The 12,405-nt window shown below is 45.8% G+C and overlaps 2 protein-coding genes across 6 annotated transcripts in view; both read right to left on the minus strand.

The window, feature by feature from the left end:
- Nucleotides 1–492: 492 nt before the first annotated feature.
- On the minus strand, nt 493–10,642 carry LOC139634805 (chaperone Ric-8A). 3 transcript variants are annotated; one of them, XM_071501468.1, is made up of 14 exons: nt 10,555–10,642; nt 10,152–10,243; nt 9,441–9,488; nt 8,859–8,873; nt 7,577–7,669; nt 6,954–7,471; nt 6,264–6,399; nt 5,598–5,786; nt 3,910–4,004; nt 3,170–3,320; nt 2,386–2,481; nt 2,004–2,148; nt 1,172–1,454; nt 493–1,086 (listed from the first exon to the last, which is right to left on the minus strand). In XM_071501468.1, the coding sequence occupies exons 2-14, from the start codon at nt 10,239–10,241 to the stop codon at nt 933–935; spliced, it is 2,013 nt and encodes a 670-aa protein (XP_071357569.1). In that variant the 5' UTR covers nt 10,242–10,243; nt 10,555–10,642; the 3' UTR covers nt 493–932. The 3 variants fall into 3 exon arrangements, with proteins under 3 accessions (XP_071357569.1, XP_071357567.1, XP_071357568.1); XM_071501466.1 differs by having other exon boundaries at nt 8,859–8,876; XM_071501467.1 differs by having other exon boundaries at nt 8,859–8,876; nt 10,482–10,588.
- Nucleotides 10,643–11,416: 774 nt separating this feature from the next.
- Nucleotides 11,417–12,405, minus strand: part of prr12b (proline rich 12b) — a 31,342-nt gene continuing 30,353 nt past the window's right edge. For 2 of the 3 annotated variants that reach the window (XM_071501340.1, XM_071501339.1), the window contains one exon: nt 11,417–12,380. In XM_071501340.1, the coding sequence (XP_071357441.1) occupies nt 12,246–12,380 (135 nt within the window). In that variant the 3' untranslated portion in view covers nt 11,417–12,245. The remainder of the gene's footprint in view (nt 12,381–12,405) is intronic. The other variant, XR_011694048.1, reaches the window with a different exon arrangement.

The following is a 12,405-nucleotide window of genomic DNA, read 5'->3' on the forward strand; positions in this document are numbered from 1 at the left end:
CAATTCAGAAAACAATTCAGTTTCACACAAATAATTCTCTCCACTGACCTTTAACCACCTTTATCCAGCCTCCCAGCTGGATCTGGATCTGGTCTTCAGCTCTGGCATAGTGGATGGGTTTGCTGACCTCCTCAACGATTACACATCCAGGCCATTCAGTTCCATGTACCAGTCTCACAATATTTCAAATAACTTTTTTTCAGGCACGTTGTTGAGCTGTTTGTTGTGTGATGAGTCTCAGTTTAGGTAGAAAAAAAATTGTAGCAAGACAACGATGAATATGAGTTTTACCATTGGACCATTCAGAGCACTTACCAAAAATTAAATTATTAAAATTTTAGTAAACATTGTGGTGTAATCTCAAAACGTACAATCACATATAAATAAAATCATTAAATTTTGTAATTGTTGATTTTGCCCCACTTGGAAAAGTTCTGTGTGTGAATGTGAGAGTTTATTATGTGTAGAACAGGATGTGAGAAATAGCCAAGCTGAATTTGAGAAAGTTTCATTTTTATTTGTCTTTGTATGAGAAAAAACTCTACAAGCTCACAATGTTTTATACAGTTTTCCCTGGAAGATGAACATAGTGTTCACATGTTTTGTCCTCACTGGCTCAGCCTCTACCACCTTTCCTCTCACCCTCCTCACACACCTATCTCGTAGGATTGTGTCTCTCGTTGACTGCATTCTTCAACACATCATGTGATGAAGTGTTTCTTTGACCCTCTCTGGCTGACACAGTACCTAACACTTCACACAGTCTAGGCCGACCCTTCATACCGCTGTAACATCTACAGTTAAAACACGATGCAGCGTCTGCTCTAACAACGTCTCACTGATCCTTTATGAGTATAGAAGAAAAGATTCACTACAAACACCTGGAGAAGAACGACTCCTATAGGTCTACTGCCTCAATCCATCAGCTGTTTCTATTCCATCTGTTTGTCTTTCCTCCACTCTGGCATCAGGTCCACTTCCTCATCTTCATCCTCCTCTTCCTCCAGTGTGGAGCCCCTCATCTGGCCCCAGAGTGGAGCCAGTCTGCCCTCTGCTGTCACACCCATTGGCCGAATGATCTGGTCTCTGGATGAGGGAGACACAGTTGTACATTATTAGTCTCTCTTTGTCATTTGTCTACATTATAAACAACACCACAGTTCACTCTCACTGTGACAGTCTGTTGATCATGCTGATGAGGCGACAGGCCTCCTCCTCCTTCTCTTCCTCTGTCATGCCCTCCATTGGATCAGGCTGCTCCGCCTCCACCCGTCCAGTCACCAGGTTGATCCTGCCTTTGGCCTCCCGGTACTCCTCTGTGTCCGAGTCCGAGTCACTGGAGTACTGGGAGGCGTACAGACCGGCGCCCGAGTTCCTCCTGCCATTGAGCAGCCCCCGAGCTGCCAGCAGCCCTGCAGCGTTACCATAACCAGTGTATTTGATGAAGCGGCTGACTGTGGAAGGACGCAGATGTCAGGTTGACTGCTCAGATCACTTCACAGTCATTCACTGTTGTTCACTTTTTCTAAAAGTTGTTTCACAGTGATGTTATTGTAATTAATTTATTACACTGACGAGGCCACGGGAGCTTCCACCACAGCCTTAATGTGGTGGACCCATCAACAGTCTGACCCATCAACACCAGGCCAAGAGGAGAGGTGGAAGACTGTGACTGAGTCGACTAACATCAGTCCCACTAAATAGATTAGTATAGATCTGCACTGCAGACAGTATCTTATGAGGTTTTATTGAAACAGAATCAGATCAGACACGTCTTTGAAAACTGTCACAGTCATAGTTTAGTCACAGTCTGGACACATGTGTTGAGTCTTGTGTATCTATCATCACTGCAGAGTTTTTATCAGTCACATCTTCAGCTCTTCAACAGGAACAGTCCTGACATTCATGAGAGGCACCAACAGTCTCTGTGCCACTGACGTGTTTCTGAACTGTGTATTTGTCGAAAAACGGAGCTCTGTCATGGGAGTGAGCAGTGAGTTTACCGTTCTCCTTGCAGAGCACAAACAGCAGCTCAGCAGCACAGTCCTTCAGGTCTGTGTCGACGTGGGTCATGAGGCGGACCAGCTGGCCTCTCAGCGTGGTGTCCTGCTCAGGTCGGACAGCTATGTCCCTCAGTGGAGGTAAGATCTGGGGTGAAAGTTGGAGCCACTTGTTAGTTCTCTCCAAGTCAAGAGTCTCTCTGATGTTAAGCGTAATTCATTTTGTCCTCAGCTTTCTTTTACCAGCAGACCACAATGTGCAGCTGGTCACCTGTTTCAGGGCAGGAGCAGCTCACCTGGTGTGTTACGTCTCAAAATGTGAATTAAATAAAGTTCAAAATGTTTGATGCAGTTTTACGTCATGACATCTGAAAAAATGTATTACCTTCTGTCGTAAGTAGTGACGCGTCTCTCTGTGCACCCGGGAACTCTCTGTCAGCAGGTTCAGGACAGGCGTGAGTTTCTCCTTCAGCTTCTGACTCTGCAAGACAACATTAACACACATCAGTGTGTCCACTACACCTGAACACCAGGTGTGTCAGCATCACAGTGGGCAGCTCTTCTCTCTCTGTCAGGAGGTGTGTCTCTGAGGCGTAACTGGTCTGCAGTCACAGAGAAGTGTGTTCACAGAGAGCACCTGTCAGAGGAACAGGTGATCTACAAGCAACAGCTTCGGTGTGAAACCAGCTGATGGATGACTGATAATAAAGTACTGTGATGTCACTGACTGAACAACTGAGTGGTTTTACTGAGGATTACATCACTGTTTGTGTTTTCACTCTGTCAGTCACTGTTTGACATCAGCTTTGTAGACATACAGCTGATGTTAATAACAAGATGTGATCATGTGACCACACTGAGAGATGCAGCCGTCCAAGCCTTTTCTGTTTCTTCAGGAAAAGAGAGTTTAGTGGTAAACTCAGATCTTAATCCTCAGTAGTGACCTGTTCATTAGAGGTAATGATGTCATTTTATTACAGCTTCTAATGAGGTCATGTGATGATGGTTGGTATCGAACAAAGAGGGCTGCTTATACTGTGAAAACCTGTTCATCCACAGTATCACTATATGTTTGTATTTATGTCTAATCAGATTACACATACACACTGCCATGTCTCCTTTGAGAAGATGTTGATTTTCACATACATTGTGTTTACTTCAACACTTGCCCTGTTCAGGCGTCTGTCCATGAACAGCAGCAGGGTGTGGACACAGTCCATGTTGACCCCCCCACACCTGTGGGACGCCTGGTCCACGTGCACAGAGATCAGGACATCCAGACAGGTGAGCGGCAGAGCTGACAGGATGTTGACTGTGTGTCTGTGGAGAGACGTCACAACCTCTGTAAGACGTGGATATGAACACACAGTCTATGTTATTCAGATCTACGCTGTCAGGCTGTTCTGTGAATGATCTAGGAACAACTACAGTCTGACCTCAGGTGGACTCAGGTGGACTCAGCACTGTGCAGCAGCTTTAGGCTGAAGTTAAAAATAAATCCATGAGTAGATTTTATTTCTCAGTCAGCTTCATCCAAAGTCCAGTAAAGAGTGAAAACCTGAATCAGACCAGTATTTGCTGTGACCCCCCTTTGCCTTTAAACCAGCTCCAGGTCTGCTCATACACCTGCTCACAGTTCTTCAGGTTCTGTTCAGGTAGGTTGTACAGCATCTTGAAGAACCTCAGTTCTTCAGTCTCTCCATGTGATCCAGATTGACCCCATAACGCTGAGATCAGGACTCTGCAAGACCAGGCTGTGTGTTCGGACTCATCCTGCTGCAAGATGAAGCTTGACCAATCAGACGCCTCCTGACAGTGACGATGATGAGGAGTCTAAACATCCAAAGGGTCTAAACCTGTTGCACAGTGCTGCAGGACCAGAGACATGGAGCTATGTTTAAAGTCTGACCCCTGAACTTCCTCCGTGGTGTCGTCTTCGTCACATGACCACAGCAGGCAGTGACGCAGCACTGCCGCTAGGTGGCGATACAGAGCAGCATCCTCCTGAAAACAACACAACACACTGCTGTTAAAGTTCAGTCCAGATGTCATGGTAATAGCACCCAGCCTGTGTCATGAGTGTAGAACAACAGGTTTATGACCAGCAGGTATCAGACACAGACACCATCAAGGTGCATTATGGGAAACTTACACTATGAAACGCACAGTTCAGTCTTAACTGAATGTAACCATCAGGTCTCTCTGCTAGCATCATGTAGGAGAGACAGGGAACCAGACCCACTCCACCACCAGCTTCAGCATCATTCAAATCATTGATGTTAATTTTATCGCAAACCGTTTATTATGTTAATCATGTGATGAGTATTCTGCCAGCAATTTGAGATGGATGGGTGCGATTTGGACGCATCTGTCTTATACAGTTATTAGAGAGCCAAAGACAATCATCACTAGCACTTATTGCTGCGCTAACACTTCTTATCGCACTTAACCTTGATTGTTCCCCTTTCTGTAAGTCACTTTGGATAAAAGCGTCTGCTAAAAGACTAAATGACTAAATGACATTACTGTTTCGGAAATGTGATCAGGAAATTTTACTATGGCACAGCAAATATATACTGGGGCACATGCCCCAATTAAATGGGTCTGGTGGCACTGATGGGACAAGAGGCAGACGGGAGGACAGGTGTATGAAGATGGACAGAGGTGAGACAGGTGGTCTCACCTGTTAGAATAAGAAACATCAGACAGTTTTCTACTAATAATGTAAAAAGACATTTTATTCTGATGATTACATCATCTACTGTCACCCACAGACAGACTTGTTAGTGACCTGCTTCTTGACTGATATTATTGGATATGAATGGATATTATTGGATATCATTGGATATGACTGGATATGGCTGGATATGATTGGATATTATGGTTATGTCATGGTTATGGTTATGGTTATATGGTTTATGTCAAATGTTTTTTACCATTAAATAAATCTTCTCCTCTAAGTTTACCACTGACTCTTGGTATAATAAATAAGGTGGGGGTGATATCTGTTTTCTATTTAACTTCCAAACTTTATCTGACCTTTAACTCTTTTGAGGCTCCTATATTAAAACCATCAGCTGTGAACTGCTTTGTCCAGGTCAGCAGACTCAGACCACTTCACCTGGTGGTCTCTTCAGACCACCTGACCCTGACTCACAGTCTTTAGAAGAACTTAGCTCATTCTGATGAAATTCAACCCCTGGTGGTTTCATTATTCAGCTGAATGAGGTCTGTGATCCTGAAGTGAAGCCTGTCTCACTCAGCAGTATGTTTGTGTTGAATCAACTCCATTCTCACACATTTTGAGACTACATCTCTTGAATCATTGTCCAAGCTTCATGTAGTTTATTTATCCACCAGACTTGAACTGCGGTGATTAAACTACAGAAACAAACCTTTATCCAGGGCTCTCAATGATGATCATCAGTTGTGTCTCAGCAGTTTTCAGCCTTCATATGATACTTTACAGAACAAAAGGTGAATGAGTGGCTGACCACTAATGAATGAGTCAGCTGATCAGACAGAGGTTCAACAGGACTGCAGAGAGGAGGGGAATGAATCAGCTGATCAGTCTGTGGTGGATTTGTGAGCCCTCACCTCATCTGGCTCCTGCCTGTGGAAGGTGTGAGTGATGTTGAAGAGGGTCTTGAGGATCTCGATGACCTCCTGGGACGTCTCCTTGGAGATGGGCAGAGCTGTGCTCTCACGAAGCACCTCATACCCCTCCCCCCACCTCACACCCAGACACTGCTCCAGGGCTGTGGTGAGCACCGACACTCCTCGGTCCTGATGAGGAACAAAAACCCCAGTGAGCTCTGAGGAGGACCTGGACTGCTGACCTGTGACTCTGAGGTCACTGAGGTCACATGTTGTTCTTCATCATTTTTGTGACTTCTCTTGTTCTCTGTGGTTTATTCTCAGGTCATAGTCTACTTATAAAAATGATAATGATGATGGGGAAAAGTGTTTTTGTACGAAGGGCTGTAGAAGCTCTGATATAATGAGTCCTGATCACAGAATCATCATCATGTGACCACACAGTCACAATAGTCTTGTTTTAATCGGCATCAATCTGTTAAATAATCAATCATCAATAACATTTAGGTCCTCTAGTGATGATCATATTCTTTAAGACTGTAATATTGTCATATGACCAGCTTTCAGGTGACTGTGAACTGACTCAGGCTGCAGATGATTCTGTGATCAGAAGAACAGCAAGACCAGAGCAGCTCCTCTGTGCATCCTCAGGTGTGACAGCATCACCTGCTGCAGCTGCAGCCTGAGCTCCGGCCTCAGAGCCGTCAGCAGGAAGAGCAGCCTCAGCTTGTAGAACTGACCACTGGACACCTCCCTGCTCCACACACCCTGCTTCACACTCTGCCACAGACCCTGCAGGAGCCTTCAGGGACACAGGGGAGGAAGAGGAGGAGAGCATATTCAGAAAACACTGTTTTATTTGATTATAATTTAAATATAATGAGATAATTACAAGAATACTTTCATGTTTTGGGTAAAAAAATCATCATCTACTCCTGATATCAGTTGGCAGTGAAGTGTGTATGTCTGTGTATTGTACAGTCAGTGCTCCATGTTTGTTTGTTTGTTTGTTTGTTTGTTTGTCAGTCAGCAGGATGTGGATCAAGGCATATTTTTTTATCAGAGACGAGTGCAGAGAGCACATTGATTTCACTGGTTATCTGTGATGTACCTGGGCTGACCACAGTGAGAGTCAGAGGCTCTCTGAAGGCTATGACCACTAATCTCAATAAAAAGAGACAAAATGTCTTTAGTGTCAGAGCTCCAGGTATTTTTCTGGATGAAACCAGATGTTCGGCCCTGGAGAATCTTGCTGACATGGAGCAGAAAACGATGAGGCTCTAAACTGTCACGATGGACTGAAATACCTGAAGCTTTATTCTCATTATTTTACATTTTACAGCTGACAGGTGTCACCTCAGGGCGCTGGCCCTCTCCTGTGCCCTGGGGCTGTTGTAAACGACGTTACACAAAACCTTCATGGCCTCCTTCCTGCAGACCTCCCCATCTTCCTCCTTCTCCTCCTCCTCGCTGTTCTCCTCCCAGCTGTCTTTCTTCCCTCGGGGGAGCATCACAGGACCCTCAGCTCTCCAAGGGCAGCACTGATGCACTGAGCCATTTGTGGAGGCAGCCTCAGCTGATGAAGGTATAGCATCATCTTCCTCAGCCTCCTCAAAGCTACATGCTGCTCCTCTGCCCGTCTGACTGCATGCTCTGGCTGACTGATCCTCAGCTTGATCCTCATCCTGCTGTGGACATGCTTGTTGTAAGCTGATGCCTCCCAGGTGTGCCAAGGTTAGAAGAGCGCTATCGGTGACCATTGGCCCCAGGGCCCGCCGGTCACGGGACAAGATGCGCAGGGTATGAAGGCAAACCCGTAAAACTGCAGGCTGGAGCTGAGAGCTGATGAAGCTGAGCAGGGCTGTGGCCAGATGCTGGAGGAACACGGAGTCAGGAGGGAAACTTACAGGTTTATGAGGTTGGACACACACACACACACACACACATACACGCACATATACATACAATCATCATCCTACCTGCCGGAGAAGAAGATCAGGTTCCTCATCATCACCTGAGTCAGTTTCAGAGGCAGAGTCAGGGGCGTAGTCCCTCACTTTGTTCTTCCTGAACTGAAGAGAACAGATGTTACACAGATGTTCCTCAGTCCTGATGGAGCAGGACTCAAACCTTTCACAGTGGGATGATCACAGTCACATAGCTTCCTGTATCTTAGTGTTCAGATATCACTTGGCATACAGGACCAGGTCCTAGGAGTGACAGAACCAGACCCTAGAAGTGAGAGGTCCAGGTCCTAGGAGCGAGAGGACCAGGTCCTAGGAGGGACAGGACCAGGTCCTGGGAGCAGCAATACCCTGACACTAACAGACGTGACTCTTTGAATTCAGCCATGGTGCGTGAGTAAGTCAAACACTCAGCTCCTTACATTCAGCCCAAACACCTCATGTCTTTGTTGTCATGGTGATTCCTCTTCTCTTCTGTTCAGTGGTGAACACACAACTTTATTGACCAACAACAACCATATTACTGACAGTCACTGATTCAGAGGGAAAAATAAAATCAGGTTTTCACATCTCCCTGTCAAACAGTGTTGACTCTACACAGACCAGAGAAGAGACTGAGGGGAGGGGCCACCACCCTCTGATGTCACATGCTTACACATAGACGTACCTGATAGCACCTGCTGCAAAAGATGCACTAAAGGCAAAAAACCCCACTACCATCACTGATGATAAATCAATGATGATAAATCAATGATCAAAATCACTGAAGATAACTCAATGATGATGAATCATATTTATAAATCATGATCATAAATGAATGATCATAAATCACTGATGATGAATCATGATCATAAATCTGTCGTGTGCAGAAAGTAATTGTTCATAAAACTTGGTAACAATTGAATTAAAAAAATTATGAAGTAGCAAAGAATAAAATGATCAGACAATAACATGAAAGTTAAACACTGTAATTACTGAACAGAAGTGATCGTTTCTCAGAGGTTACCAGAGGTTGCTCCACTGTTATAACTGTTATCTATGCATTGATGAACCTCTTCTCTGCTCAGAGTTACTCAGCTCAGCTTCAGGTGTCTGCAGGGTCAAGGTCAACAGGCTGCTGAGTCATGAAGTGTCCCAGCAGCTTTGGACACACACACACACACACACACACACACACACACACACACACAACACATACACACACACAAACACACTGGGAGTGACTCAGCAATCTAAGCCTTTTTACAGATTAATGTAATACAAAGTGATCAGCTCTCTCTCGCTCAGTCTCTCTCACCTCTTCCAGTTGTTGCTGCTTCAGTCAGTTTGTCCATCAGCAGGGACAGAGATGCATGTGTAGAAAACAGCAATGAAAAGAATTAGAGAGAGGCCAGGTTTTCGATGGGGAGGCAGGGGGGTCAGAGGTCAGAGGTCAGAGGTCACAGATCAGAGACTCTGTGTGTGTCTGTACAGATTCAAACCTTCATATCGTGGTCTGTGAGGACCTGTATCTGTTAGTGAGGCCTCACAGACCTAAAGACACTGACTCTGACAGATTGGTCCACTGACTCAGATCAGGTCTCAGTAGCGATCAGGTCTCAGTGCTGGTCTCATACCACTCATTAGAAATGAGACAGTGTTTGTACTGTGACAGTAAATAATGACAACACAGTGATTTAAGGAGCAAAGGCGTCTGTGGCCTCCAGCAGGTTGTTTTAATCAGAACTGGATCCAGCAGGTGGTTTTAATCAGAGCTGGATCAGAGTGAGATCACCAATCAGTAGAGGCAAGCTGGGACACAGACCACTCAGAGACCAGGTCAGGTTGAGGAGGGCAGACAAGTGGAGTGATGGAGGGGACAGTGACAGGAAGTACTGACCTTCTTCCTCTCCTGGACTTCAGTGTTGAAGAAGAAACAGTCAGCATACTGAGGAGGAGCAGAGGGGCAGCCGGTCAGCTGATCAGTCAGACTGAATACAACCTCAAGACAGGAAGCTGAGTGGTAAAGTAGCTGCTCTAGAGCACATACACACACACACTCATGTAAAAACCTGAAGTACAGAGAACAGGGACTGAGGAAGTAGAGGGAGTGATGGGGACGCAGGGACCTGGGTCAGTCCATGTCCATGGAGTCAAAGTGTAGCTTTACAGCACATACTGAGAACAGGACTGACCATGGGAGGGACCTCAGGTGTCCACAGCTGAAGGTGAACCTGAGCACACCTGGATAAAAACCACATCTGTCTCCTCCTTAAACACTCAGTTCATCCAGTCACTGTGTACAGGTTCAATAATGAGTCACTCAGCTCGGGGACACTGATGCCACTCCTGTTTGTTTGATCTGACAGAGGTGGAGGAGGGTGGAGCAGCACAGAGAGAGAAGAAGAAGAAGAAGAAGACCAGCTGTGACATCAGTGAAGTAAACACAGTCTCCACAAAGGAACTATTATTCCAGCAAATCAGAGCCACTCGTTCTCTTTTACCCTTTACGCAAAAAGAGGTAAGGACAGACACAGGCTGTTTCCATGGTTACTAAAATGAATAGTTCTGGTTACAGACTGATGCAGTAGTCATGGCAACAGTGAGTGACCTGGTTGTTGTAGCCATCCAGGAGGATCTGAACAGTGTCCTGGTCTCCTCTGACGATGCTCTCAATGATCCTCTGCACATCTGGAACCATGTCTGGGGAGGAGCCGCAGCAGACAGTGCAACACATGACACCACATCTAATATCAAACTGATCATAATCAATTCTCCAACAGAAAGAACAGGTGTGAATAGGTGCCAGCAGCTGACATCAAAATAAAGCGCAATGAAACAAACGTAATCTGGATTTAAATGAACACAAACTCCACAGCAGCTGAACAGGTTTTAAATGAAACAGGCTTCAGATTCACCTCAAAGGTTTGACAGCACACACCTGACAGGACTGATGAAGTCACAGCACCTGCTGCAGAAAGCTCCAGTGTCAGCTGTGTACCAGGTGAACTCACCTGTTGATGTAGAGAAGTGGACACAGACTCTGACAGCTCCTCTCCCTCTTCGCTCTGATGAGGGAATGGATGTATAATCTAATTTCTCTTCTTCCCCCTCACCTCCCTCTCACCTCCCTCCCTCCCTCACCCCCCCCCCCCCCCCCCTCTCTAAACCCTGGATTTACTCTGGCCATCTACAGTCTGCACTGCCCACCTGTACAGCTGAGCTGAGCTAAAGTAGACGGTGAGGTCGAGGTTCCCACATCTTACAGTCCTGTCTTTGTCTCTATGTCTCTCTCTCTCTGTCTGTCTCTCTCTCTCCATCTCTCTCTCTCTGTCTGTCTGTCTCTCTGAAGTCTCTGCTCCCTCCTCCTCCAGAGGCTCCATCAGCCTTTCTTTATATAACAATATGTTTTAAAAGGATTTAGAAAAGTAAACCTGTGCTCACCTGTCCTTCGACAGCTCGGACCTGACACAGGTGATGATTCACTTCATAACACTAACCCCTTGGAGAAACACTCCAGGTGAGTCAGGTAGGAGCAGAGGACACACAGAGTGTGAGTAAGTGTGTGTGTGTGTGTGTGTGTGTGTGTGTGTGTGTTTTTGTGGGAATGTCAATGAATCTGTGTGTGATGTCAACACTGGGTCAGAGGAGACCCCTCAGACCATCTCTGTGGTCTTTGTTTAAAAGGTCAGTGACACAAATTTCATGCTGTAAAAATCTGGAGGTTTGATTATGAGGCTCAGGTGTGGTTTTCAGGCTGCAGCTCTGTGAAGGTGTGGAGTCAACTGGTGAAGCTGCTCTGTATCAGCTTTACTCCACATCCTCACCTCGTCTCTCTGAGTGAAACCACTTCAGCACAAACTCATTTATTCATCATCACGTTTGTCAGTTTTATTTCATTATGTCAAATACAGGAATTTCATGTACAGAAGAGCAACTGGGAACTAGAGAATGAAGGAACTGTACAGTATGTACACATCAAATCATAGGAAATATCAGTCCACAACAAACAGATAGAAATGACTCACATTAACACTGACATTTATGCTTCTGCATCATTTCTCCTCCTTTTTCCCTCCTCCTCTTTACAGGCGGGAAATCTTCTCCCTCGTTGTCTTTTGAAGAACAAACAGAACACAGATCAGTTTTAATACATGTTCCCTCCGTCTCAGTGAGGCAGTGGACACAGAGACTATCACATAGTCCTCAACCTGTGGTCTCACCTGTAGTCTCACCTGTGGTCTGGGTCATCTCATGTTCACCCATTTAAAGCATTTTTGAAAAATAATAACAGCAAACAATCTCATCTGAAGACAGTCATTTTAAAAATGTCCTTGTATAAATTATACAAACCATAGTTATCAATAGATAGACAGCGCGCATGTGTGTGTGTGTGTGTGTGTGTGTGTGTGTGTGTGTGTGTGTGTGCGTGCGTGCGTGTGCGTGTTAATAGTCTCTGCTGTAACACTGACCTCGTGGTCTCTTTCTTGTCCATCACATTCACATAGTTGTCGAGCCTCCGTCTTCAATCAGTTTAACATGGATTCAATCAGAAAACAAACACTGTCACAGTTCAACTCCCACAACAACAAACCCGCAGTGGCTGTTGTTCCCGGAGCTGCTCTCAGCGTCCACATAGTCTCCTCCATCCTCCTCACACCGCAGGTGGAGGTGTGAGTCTGGAGGGTGGGGCCCGGGGCTTCCTTCAGGCCTTGGCACTGAGGCTCAGTAGTTCCATGAAGGAGTTGAAGAGGCTCTCCAGCCAGCCTTGGTTTGCCATGCACCGCTGCACCACCTCCTCCTGACCAGGGTCCTCGGCTGCCTGCTCAATGCTGTCCGTCTGAACAGAAAACAACACGTCAGTT

The sequence above is a fragment of the Trachinotus anak genome, unplaced genomic scaffold, assembly GCF_046630095.1.
Source record: "Trachinotus anak isolate AG129_WGS33_773 ecotype Australia unplaced genomic scaffold, CSIRO_AGI_Tana_v1 ptg000017l, whole genome shotgun sequence".
In the NCBI taxonomy this organism is placed as follows: domain Eukaryota; kingdom Metazoa; phylum Chordata; class Actinopteri; order Carangiformes; family Carangidae; genus Trachinotus; species Trachinotus anak.